The sequence below is a fragment of the Electrophorus electricus genome, chromosome 19, assembly GCF_013358815.1.
Source record: "Electrophorus electricus isolate fEleEle1 chromosome 19, fEleEle1.pri, whole genome shotgun sequence".
In the NCBI taxonomy this organism is placed as follows: domain Eukaryota; kingdom Metazoa; phylum Chordata; class Actinopteri; order Gymnotiformes; family Gymnotidae; genus Electrophorus; species Electrophorus electricus.
Window position 1 is genome coordinate 13,976,901 of NC_049553.1, and position 11,422 is coordinate 13,988,322.

An 11,422-nucleotide genomic window follows, 5' to 3' on the forward strand; every position below is an offset into this window, starting at 1 on the left:
TAAGTGGAAGTACTTGACAATGTATTTTGCCATACTGATGCAAACTTGACAGATTTTCTTTGTAGCCAGGCCATAAATCCACGGGTCTTAGTAATGACTAGTTAGTTTAGGGAAAGTTAGACAACTACAAATAGTTTCACACGTGGGTTTCAATTATTATGAGAGTAGTAGTACTACTCTAATGATTATTATTATTGTTATTGGTTGGGGTGGCTCTGAAGAATATATCAGATGGTTTATACGGTTTGGTTTATGTAGAATCCTCATTGAATAGATCGGCTCTAAAACTGACAGTTTCTTTATTCGACGGTTTCACAAGCACACTGTAAGAGAAAAAGAAAAAATACACTTATTTCAAACAGTGTTACCCAAACAATTCACAATCTAGATCCAATTTCGTTAATCCACTTCAATAGCTAGATACGACACCCAAATACATTTAATAATTCGCCAATAAAATCAGTATAAAACCCAATCTACAACCCAAACATATCATTACTCCCTTCACAACTCTTACTCGTAGATGTGAAGACACATTTCTCATGATTCAGGTTGTTAACTAACTAGCTGTTCGCTACCAAGCACATCAGCATGACCGCTACAGCCAAACTTACACTAGATAAATGGTGTTCGCCGAGAGCGATCATATGCAAAACAAACAATACATGGCGAACAAATAACATTATCTTGTTCACCTTCCGCAGAGTGTTAAAAATCCATCTCGTATGTCATTACAGCTATTTGTTCTGTTGCCGTTATAACGGTTTCCACCCATAGACAGTCGATGCTGCCACGGCTCAGACAAGCAATTAAAACACTTCCTGTCTACAATATAGATGTAATCATGTCACAATAAAAGTCTCATAAACCACGGAATAGTCCATTAAAATTATTCCCCCAAACATTTAAAATATCCTTAACAACACAACAAGCAAAGACTAACCTAAGCACTGTTGCTTTTATGTTGCACCATGGTCCTGGAGGAACATTGTCTCGTTTTTGTTGTGTACTTGTATATAGCTGAAATGACAATAAAACCTCTTGAACTTGAACTTGAACTAACTCCAACAATTTAAATAAATAATGACTGTTGTTTGCATTCCTATTTGTGTACTATACAAACGTGGCAAACGATACAAACGAGCCTCTAGAAAATGTCCTCACACACACTCATTCAGTTCAGAAGCAGTATTGAGATTCTCTTGAGATTCTCTTCAGACTGGAGATGATTTAAAGCAAACAACACCAGATTTACCTTGCAAATCCACATATACATGATTTCCTAGGAAGAACTTCTAATTAAGTGTCCATTGTTGTGCTATATAGTTGTTCCTCAGTGTGGCTTCACAATGTAGCTTCACAAACGTCCCCCCCACCCCCCAGGCAGAATAAATGTCTTTATTATCTCCATTGTGATTTCACATATGTTTAATGTCAGAGCTACCCGTAATGTCACCTCTCATTTTCTGATACTGGTCTCACATCATGAATTCAGGATGCTATTGTAAAGAAATAGTAGTTTCATCCTTATGTAAACTAAGCTTATCATCTTTTTAGAAACAAGTACATCAAGAATTTGAGGCAACTACATGAGAAATGTTTTATGTTTGTTGAATCTGCAACTTTATTTTATTAAAATGTTTATTTTAAAACTTAATTACAAGTGATAACAGATTAGAATCATCCCTCAGCTAAGTTAAAAAGATCCCATTACTGAATTAAGCATATTACTGATAAAAAAAAATATTGCATATCAGAAATGTATAAAGATGCTAATTGTTCACAAACACAAAGAAGATTTTAGAAATATTATAGTACAATTTGTAAATATTAAATTAATAGAAATATTTGTCACAGTAGCAGAAAGGTGGGTGGTCTAGTAAGTAACAATGCTGCCTCCTGACTGGGGGTTAATCCCTGTCTGGGAAGTGAACTATGCTACACCAATAAGAGTCCTTGGGCAAGACTTCTAACACTACGCTTGCCTTCCTCTGGAACAAGCTCGAAAATTGTAAGTCGCCCTGGATAAGAGTGTCTGCCACATGCACTGATGTGTTAAATACTAAAAAAATAAAATCTAATTAAAAAATATTTAGTTTTGTAAGTAATTAAGATAGATAGCAACAATGGTATTGAACCATTTAAACTTCACAGGATGTGTGAAAATGACGTTTGTAAGAAAATATAGACACGTGGTGTGTAAGATAAAATAGAAATGTTTAACATACTTAATTCAAGTGCCTATTAACATCAACTGAAGCTTCAATATGGAACTAGAGTAACAGCACCACAGCCCCAGTACTAGAGCTGCAATTACTGCCAGGTTTTATAAAAGAAGATGATCCAAAAGGGGAGGTCTTCTAACAAGTTCCTTTTAGAGTAGTGGGAAAAGAGACCTCTCAGATGGAGTGATTCCTATGCAGAGGTTTATAACACACTGGATCCCAATCTTGCTGTAAAAACACATTATTCAGCACTATATTGGAACGTATTTCATCTCCTTAAGCAGATGTTTCAGGCTCTATCACTTCATAAATTCGGTTCTCTTTAAGTTTAGCTGTAAAAGGCACAATAATGAATGTTACAAATTAAAAATATTTATTTGTTGGTTTCTACTAGAAAAAATAATTTTCACCATTAATATATTTTTTTGCTTCTCTTTTGCTAAAATACTTTGTCTTTAGTAGTCAATTTCATGAAATGAACTATTTCCAAAGTTTGGTAAATAGATGTTCAGGAAATTGAGAGTTCTTACTTTGAGCTCTGTAGCATTTCACTGCCAAAACAAAGGACACTAGCAGATATGGAGAAGCTGCCAGTAGACTACTGAGGAGTCTGAGGACTGAGAATGGGGCTACACACACACACACACACACACAAACACACACACACACACACAGAGAGAGAGAGAGAGACAGACAGCAGTTAGTCTTCTACCCACCACAGGGCTGAATGAGATTCTGAAAGTTGTTTTCCACACCCATTGTTTTGGTTTGACTCATTTATCTTTTACTTTATGAATTTTCTGAAATTTCTGAGGATGGAAACTGTGGAATCAGTGCGTGACCTCTGTTCAGGTTCATTATCATTATTCTAACTGTTAAAGCAACAGGATATGATTTATTTATTCATGTGCACAGAGCTGATAGGGCTGTTAATGAAAGAGTAGAACAATTACTAGACTTCATGTTTCCAGTGGTGATTGATGGCTGGCATTGATATGTTTGCCACAGGGTACTTACCACTTGATTTAGATTTGTTTGATGATTTAATGCCTGCAAAAACAAACACAGAACAAAAAAAAGTATTTAACAAAGACTTCTACATGCTTAAAGAAATTCTAGCTACAATAATTTTTGAAAGTCAAATCTATATGCTGATGTCACATTTTCTATATTTTTTTGTTAGCTGATTAGTGTAACGCTTCCAACAGGAACAAGGCGAGAAGCAGAGTGCAAAAGGCAGTTTATTAAGTAAGGGTAACAAACATGGAGGGCAAATAAACAGGGGCAAGGGGAAAACATGGAGGTAAAACACATGAACTAGACAATCTAACAAGTATCATTTAAGCACTACAGAACAAATGTAACTTATCAAAATAACAAACAAACCAGAACACAAAAGCCAGGGCTAAAATAACCAAAACAATCAAGGCTAATCACATGCAGGTGAACATAACAGAGAGAAGTAAAACACGGACTGTAACTGGGGAACAGACGAGGGGCGGAGAAAACGAAACCAAGGAACGAAACGAGGAAGTGAAGGAAAAACAAAGACATGACAGAGAAACAAAAGAAACAGTGATGCCAGGAGGGTGGCCACTCGTGACAATTAGAGACAACATGGCTGGCTATGATCCCACATGCCCTAAACTCCCCATTTCAGATGTTAAAGGGATCACAAGGATGATGTGCAGCTGAATATGTACAAACTAAAAATACTTTGTGAAAACAGTTTAAACATCATAATTAGTTTGGTGGACTAGAAAAGTTAAGGCTGACTTTAGAATCACATGAGCTAGGCTCCCTTTTTTAGGTTTGTTTTAAATCCCCTATAGATCAGTATATTTACTGTGCAGGTGAACATGTAAAACAAATACTTAACTTGTGAATGTATTTAATATTCGATTTTCTATCATTTACATTGGCAGTAAAGGAAAGATCAGGCTCAGTATAGGACACAGTACTCGACCTGCTCCATTTCGGACTTCCGTGGAAGGTTGAATACAAAGTTACAAAACCTGTAATATGCAGCTGAACATATAAATGAAATATTAATTAATTTGAGAAATAGCTTTATATTCAGATGTTCTCCTTTTTAGAGAAGATGGGGCTTCCTATAAAATATAAACACATGACCTAGAGCCAACTATTTCTTTAATAGTCCACATGTTCAGTTTAGTGTTCAACTGAAAACTAAATGTATTGCACCTTGTTTGCCCTTCAACATACACATATAAAAGTTGTGCTTTTATAATAATAATGGTCTTATGGTTATGTGGATCTATAGTGGACATCTGCAATCCATTCTTACACGTTCATTAAATGTTTAATGCAACTCTAAATGTTTTGCATTCCTTATGGAAGAGTGGGGGGGGGGGTCCTGATTTAATGCAAAATAAATCAAATATGATGAATTGGATTTCCCACCTCTGACTGAGACCCAGCTCTGTGGTGACGCTCTTCTCTCTGGGTATTCACAGTGGTAGAGACCCTCATCTGATTTTGAGATGGCATGGATGGTTATCTGTCCTGTGGTCTGGTCCTGAATGAATGATCCATCTTTATAGAAGTAAGCTATGAGGTTTGAAGGTGTTTTGTTCAATAAACATTGTAGAGTCAGAGGATCTCCCTCAGTCACAGGATGTACAGGACTGTCCAGGATCACATCACCATCTGTAAAAGAGACACAGAAAACAAAAAATGTGGAAAATACACACAAGTATTTTCACATGCATAAAATATTATTCATCTAATACTGCAAACAAAGAATATAATAACTCTACTATTATATATACCAGTCCTATGGTTCCTGAGTTAAAATTACTGGAGACCCACCATGCACTGTGATGTTGACAGATTTACTGCTCCCTACAGATTTAGACTGACACCAGTACATTCCAGTATGGGCTGTGGAGAGAGAGCTGATGTTGCATGTAGAGCTTGTAACTGATCCCATGTCTGATGGACAGTCTGACACACTCCTATTTTGTGAGTCCTGCATGACTCTCCATGTAGTAGAGTTCCTCTGGTCCTCACAGCTCAGTGAGAGAGAGTGACCACTGAAGTGTTGAGTTCTGTTGGGAATGATGATCAGAGAGACTAGAGAAGACACATCTGCCAAATCAGACAAAACAAATGTTGCACAATACTGTTAAACTTATGCCACATACACGAACTGTTCACTGTACTATAGGAAAACTGATAGTTTAACTGATAGAAAATACTCAGACATTCATACTCTACAGTACTTTAAAATAACTAAATGATGGTATTTCTGTATTTAACCACCTTACTCCTAAACAAACCCTGTACACACCTGAGCTCAGTTCTCATCTCCTCACACTCTCTATTCACTCTGAGCCTTTTTGCAGTCCTTAATTCTATAGCTTTTTCTTAACCCTGTATTGATAACTGCATTGTCTTCATACAGTGTAATGTTAGCTGTATTGTCTTCTTAACACTGTATTGTTAACTGTATTGTCTTCTTAACTCTAAAACCAGCCTTGTGCCACCACTGTTATCTGCATGTTGTTTATATGTTCAGCTGTATACAGTATCACTATCGCAGAAACTCTCTTACCAGTAATGTTTACCCAGAGCGCATCACTGTAGTGTGTGTAGTAGACTGGATTTCCTCTGCCAGCTCTACACCAGTACTGGCCTCCATCAGAAAGCTTCACTGCACTGATGGTGTAGGAGCGTGTTGCAGTGTTGGTCTCATTCTCAGGGTTCTGTGTGTGTTTGGACCAGTAAAACCTCCATCCAGCAGACTGCTCCAGCTTACAGTACAGAGTCACTGGGTTTCCCATCAGTGCAGCTCCTTGAGGGCTAGATGTGAGTTCAGGTTTAGGTTTCACTGCTGATGGAAATGAAACAAACGGTTCAGCTCATAAATCAAGTTCACATGCTGCTTTCAGACGCTTTACCACAGTCATTATATAACAGAGTGACACAATCTATTAGGATGTAACATCTCAGCCAAAGTGCTGATACAGATCTGATCTCATGGTGACCTGAGGCTGATAGTGGAGGTAAATCAGACTGATGGACTGCAGATATTTAGTGTCATCTGTAGTCATATTATGTTGTAGTTAATAATAACTAAAGAGTTGAACACACTCACCTGATACAGTCAGCGTAACAGCATCACTGGTGTAGGAGTAGCGGGATCCTCCTGCCTCTGTTCCTCTACAGGTGTAGTTACCTGTATGAGACTCTTCAGCACCACTGATTGTGTACACCTGTTCTCTGCTGACAGGACTGAGTGAACCCTCTTTCTTCCAGCTGTACTGCCACTTAGAGACGCCTCTTCTCTGTATGTTACATCTGAGAGTGACAGTCTCTCCCTCAAATACCTGTGGATCAGGCTTTATGGAGGCCACAGCTTTTGGTCTCGCTGTGGAAAGATCATCAAAACCACTGAATAATTGCTTTTTTTTGGTGAAGTTGTTTTCATGTATATGCAGATAATGGAAAACAGAAAGAAGGCTATTTCTAAACCTTTAACTGTTACTAAAAGAAATAATATGTAACAGTAGATAAACATGAAGACTTTCTCAAATTGTGAAAATGACAAATAAATGTTGTAAATAACCTCCCCAAATTGCATTAGGCATTACTAATATAAACAAGAGCGGGTGTTGAATTCCAATAAAATTATTCATCTCAAATTTCAGCCAATGACATTATTCATCTAATATCTAAGCACAATGGTTAACATGGAAATGTTAAGGCCACATCAAGATCCGTTTACAAATGTGACAAAGGTGGAATCCTGACAAGGAAAACTTTTTGGGGAATTCAGTGATGTACTGATTTTATTACTCCGTTAAACCAAGCGTGGTGGAAACATACTGCACAGGTTGTAAAAAAACCAAACAAATTAGTAGTCAAAATTGAGTGTGAGCAATAGACACATGGCACATACTTCATTTGGTGAATAGGAGTAATTGCTGAGTATTTTTTTCATATATTGTCATGTTGTATAATTGCACTTTTTGTCTTGATTTGGGGATCTATATTTCTGTGTAAGTGTTACATGTGATGAATCAGTGGGACCTGCAGGAATTATTTTTGTGGGGGGAGGGGCAGATGGTGGAGAAAGTTTTTGGGGTGTGTGATAAAATGAAATACAGCATATAGGAATTTCAGGTACACAAGTTAATACAATCTGATATTGTAAGGGTTGGCACCAGGCCGAGGCCCCCTCCGGCCACCAGAGGGAGGCCGCGAGTCAGGCACACTACTAATCAGGCTGGGCTACACCTATATAAACTCAGTGACTCAGTCACTCAGTGTGGGGTCTTTGCTAAAGTGTTGAGCCAAGCTCCTAGCCGGTAACCTTTGGGTATTGAGGTCTGTGAGCCCTTGTGCTACACCTCTCTTCAGCTCTGTGAGGGTGTCTTTGTTATTACATGTCCCCTCCTCTCTCCAGTTTTCCCTCTCAAGTCTGTCTCTCTCCCAGGGTTCTCCTTAGCCATTAAAGTTCCTCCCTGTTTTCTGGTTTTGTTTGGGAAGTTTTAGTTTTGTTTTCCCCAGGTCATCGGGGTTGTCGTTCTTCCCGTGTCGTCCATTGTTCTCCCTTATTCCATGCTTGGTGTGGTGTTTAGTTTTTCCTCTTGTTTTACCTGTTCTAAGATCTAATTGTTTTGCACACAGGCCCACCATCCTCAAATTATTTACACATATAACATAGTGCCTTTCTAATACCAAAAGGCGCTTTACAATCTAGAATCTAGCTACCTCGCTACATTTCGCTAAACTATGAAGTGCACCTTTATTTTTTGGCTATAGTTAGCACTGCTTTGTTATTTAAATGATTGTGAATCATGATGGAGGATTTTGCTAATGTTCACACAATTAACTGAGGTGCTTTCTGTATTAATATTAATATTAATACAGAATTAATATTAGCTAGCTAGTTATATATCTATGTTAACAATAACAGCTATCTACCTAGCAACCTAGTATAGTACCTACCTTATTTGCATCTGTACACAAATAATGCATTTGTTGTCTTTCTATAAAAACATACAGTATGAACTCATAGATAGATCTAGATAGATAGATCTTTTTTTTATCCTTTTAGAGAAGTTTAGAGAAAACTGTGTTGGGAACACGGCCAAAATAGTCCAATATTGATGTTCAAAACATTAAAACTGGAAAATGTTCTTCCAACACTTTGTAGGTGTAATAAATCCACAGATTGGGATGGCACTAACCCTGTAACAGTATCTTTATACCCAAGGAACCATGATCCTAAATTCCATCAGACTCAAAACTTACCAGGGCAGCCAGGTTTTCTCATCCCACAGAGATGTACAAGTTTCTTTTCCCACAGCTTCACAAAGTAATAACTTGATATTTTAACCTACTATGATGTCAAATGGTAATCAGCCAGTAATGTTTGGGTATCTTAATATTATCGTTAAACTGTGATGTTTGGTTTTATTATTTGAGAAATGTCCTTTGTTTCATTATTCTCTTCAATATTCATTTGCTTTATTCCTCACAATCAATTTACGTTTATGTTGCTTACCTCCTGTTTACTGTAAACAAATTGTTAACCACTTGAAATTGTATTTACTAGAAATCGTATTTGTACCAATTAAGCAGAACCCCTAAACCCCTAGTCTATGAGTTACCACCAAAGAACTTTAACAAGAATGTTTTGTGCCAGGTGTGCACATTTTTGTTTAGCATTGGTTGCTTTTCTTGTTGCTGGTAACCCAGTGAAAAGCCTTGTGTGCAGAGATGGAGGCGGGACTACTGCTTTAAAGGTGGACCACCTTGCTGAAATGGAGCAGCACTGATCTGGGGCATGCTAGAGATCAGTTACTTAAGACATCTTGCGAATTTGTGAACTCTACTGTTGTTGAGTGTTATTTATGAGATTACTGTTAGGTCTCCCCTATCTGTCAGAGTGGACAAGTAAGGTAACGTGGTTACAGGTGAATACAATGTATAGATGTGGTATCTCAGGGGCGGGTGCCACTTTATAGTATTGTTAATCAGGAAAGTTATACGGTAGGCAGGGAAGCCGTTTTATTATTTCCGTTTCTTTGGCACCATCCACAATGTCCACCTGTACTTCTTGACCACTCAAGATTTGTTCTCATTCCTTAAACCACGTGCTCTCGCCATTGATGTCTGTTTTTATCGCTAAACGTAAATAGATATAAACACAGAAGTTATTAGTGTTGGTTTCATGCTCGGTTACTTTACACACGCACACACTTCTCATAGGACTGTTACAACCTGTTGTCTTGCCATCAACCAGGAGCATGTAACAAAGAAGAAATCAAGACTTAAACTTTTCTTTTTAAAACTAAGCCAATAACCTCTACAACAGTCATCAAGAGCAAGCATGGGTCACATAACCACTGATACCAAAGCTCCTGTTTCTGAAAGGCCTAACCTAAAAGGCCTCTGACTCTAACTGAACCAGCTCCTAACTCCAATCCCATGGGTCAAGAAAACCTGGTCATTTCATTGTCAGTGGCCTATATCACTCATGCAAGGTCAATGGACTAGAAAACAGACTCTCTCTAAAGGACATCCAGATGATATAATGGAAATGGACTCTCTCTCTCTTTCTCAGTGCTATCCAGATGGTTTGACATTGTCGAGCCTAATGACTCATAAGGACAGACATTTCCTTTTTATGTTACCAGCTGGTATAAATAGTTAATCTAACTGTTTATACATCAAAATTGGTCAGTTAACTCCTTCCTTTCATCTGCTAAGCAGCCTCTTCAGTCCTAATTAGTTCTCTCTCAGGTTGTTTCAATAAGTTGTCTATTTCTTCTAAGTCTTCCAGTTATACTTTGTCACACTCTCTCAAACTGAATCTTGTTTGGTATTGTTTGATAAGCATGCTCTGCCCTGTTAATCACTCTCACAGGTTACTTAAACAGATTTGATTTTCTTTCCATTCTTTTTCTTTATTTATCAGTTAGCCACTTCAGTCCACATGAATCTACTTTGAGTTAATTTGTTTCCGTTACAGTGTTTGTTACATATTTTGTAATATAACGATTTTAGTGAACTCAGTACCTCTGGTCATTAGTAGAATCGTAATCAATGATTTATATGCATGTTCTCCTATTTCTGTTTATCCAATAAATATACCCTTAGAAATAACTCTTGTGAGTAAAGAGTGGTATTCTAATTTTTGGTAGATGAGACATCATGTTATCGAAGTGGTGACCTTTATGGGTTGAGACTAAATTAATAATCATTAATACATTAATTTAAATGATTTCATTTTCCCTGGTAATCAGGGTGGTGCCCAATTATTATCAATTTGGATGGACAATTTATGAAAGTTTTATATTTATCTATGAAAATATCTCATAGATCTCATAGAACATAGATTGCTTTATTATTCCTTAACTTATAGTACTGCTATTCTGTATCTCACAGTGTAGTGTATGGGGTTAAATAATATACCCATTATTAGGTACACGTGGTCTACATTTAACAGTTACATTTATATCTCCATCAATGTACAATATCAAATATCAGAATACTGCCTTTGCTTATTTATGAAATCTCAACACTGATGCATGTGTGTGACTTCAGGAAGAGAGTGGCAGAGGGGCTTGTAGAGACAAAAGTGCAGATACATAAATCACTATGCAGATGAAAATATAAAACATCACTTACCAGCTGCTGTGATCTTGACTACGTCACTGTAATGTGTGTAGTATTGTCCCCTTCGTGCACCGCAACCATATTCTGAAGTTGCTTCTTCAGAGACTGTCACATCCATTATATTGTTTTTTCTTACAGTGGTCCATGATTTTGGCTGCTGAGGGTAAATGTTCCATAAAAACGTCCATCCAGTAGACTGCTGTAACTCACAGCTTAGAGTAACAGTGTCTCCAGTGTAGACAGACGTCTGAGGCTTAACCTTCACAGTTGGTTTGGGGTTTGCTGTTAATATGAAATGATGAAGGTATTAGAATCTCCATTTACAACACAAGGGGAAACTTTATTATTTGTGGAAATAGCAGCATTTGTGCCTAATGTGGCATTTAGATTCAGTGAATTCATTTAGATTCAGATACTAAAAAGCTGCAGTGGTGAAGGTTGGACGTGTAATTTATTAGTAAAATTGTAAAAGTTGCATAACAAGTATGAAGTATTCCAAAATGAATGCTTGCTGGGTTTAACCAGCTTTTCCAAGTTTCATTCAT

The 11,422-nt window shown here is 37.3% G+C and overlaps 1 protein-coding gene across 1 annotated transcript; it reads right to left on the reverse strand.

Moving 5' to 3' along the window:
• Nucleotides 1–141: 141 nt before the first annotated feature.
• On the reverse strand, nt 142–11,141 carry LOC113569064 (B-cell receptor CD22-like). Its single transcript, XM_035536598.1, has 7 exons — nt 10,890–11,141; nt 6,346–6,618; nt 5,803–6,081; nt 5,058–5,336; nt 4,650–4,895; nt 3,243–3,275; nt 142–323 (listed from the first exon to the last, which is right to left on the reverse strand). Exons 1-7 carry the CDS (start codon nt 10,993–10,995, stop codon nt 313–315), a joined length of 1,227 nt encoding a protein of 408 aa, XP_035392491.1. The 5' UTR covers nt 10,996–11,141; the 3' UTR covers nt 142–312.
• Nucleotides 11,142–11,422: the final 281 nt, after the last annotated feature.

Coding starts and splice junctions, on each gene's coding strand:
- LOC113569064 (XM_035536598.1), bottom strand. CDS start 10,995: ATGGATGTGACAGTCTCTGAAGAAGCAACTTCAGAATATGGTTGCGGT. Junction 6,082..6,345: donor TGTTACGCTGACTGTATCAG/GTGAGTGTGTTC, acceptor CATTTCCATCAG/CAGTGAAACCTAAACCTGAA. Junction 4,896..5,057: donor TGTCAACATCACAGTGCATG/GTGGGTCTCCAG, acceptor TCTCTTTTACAG/ATGGTGATGTGATCCTGGAC.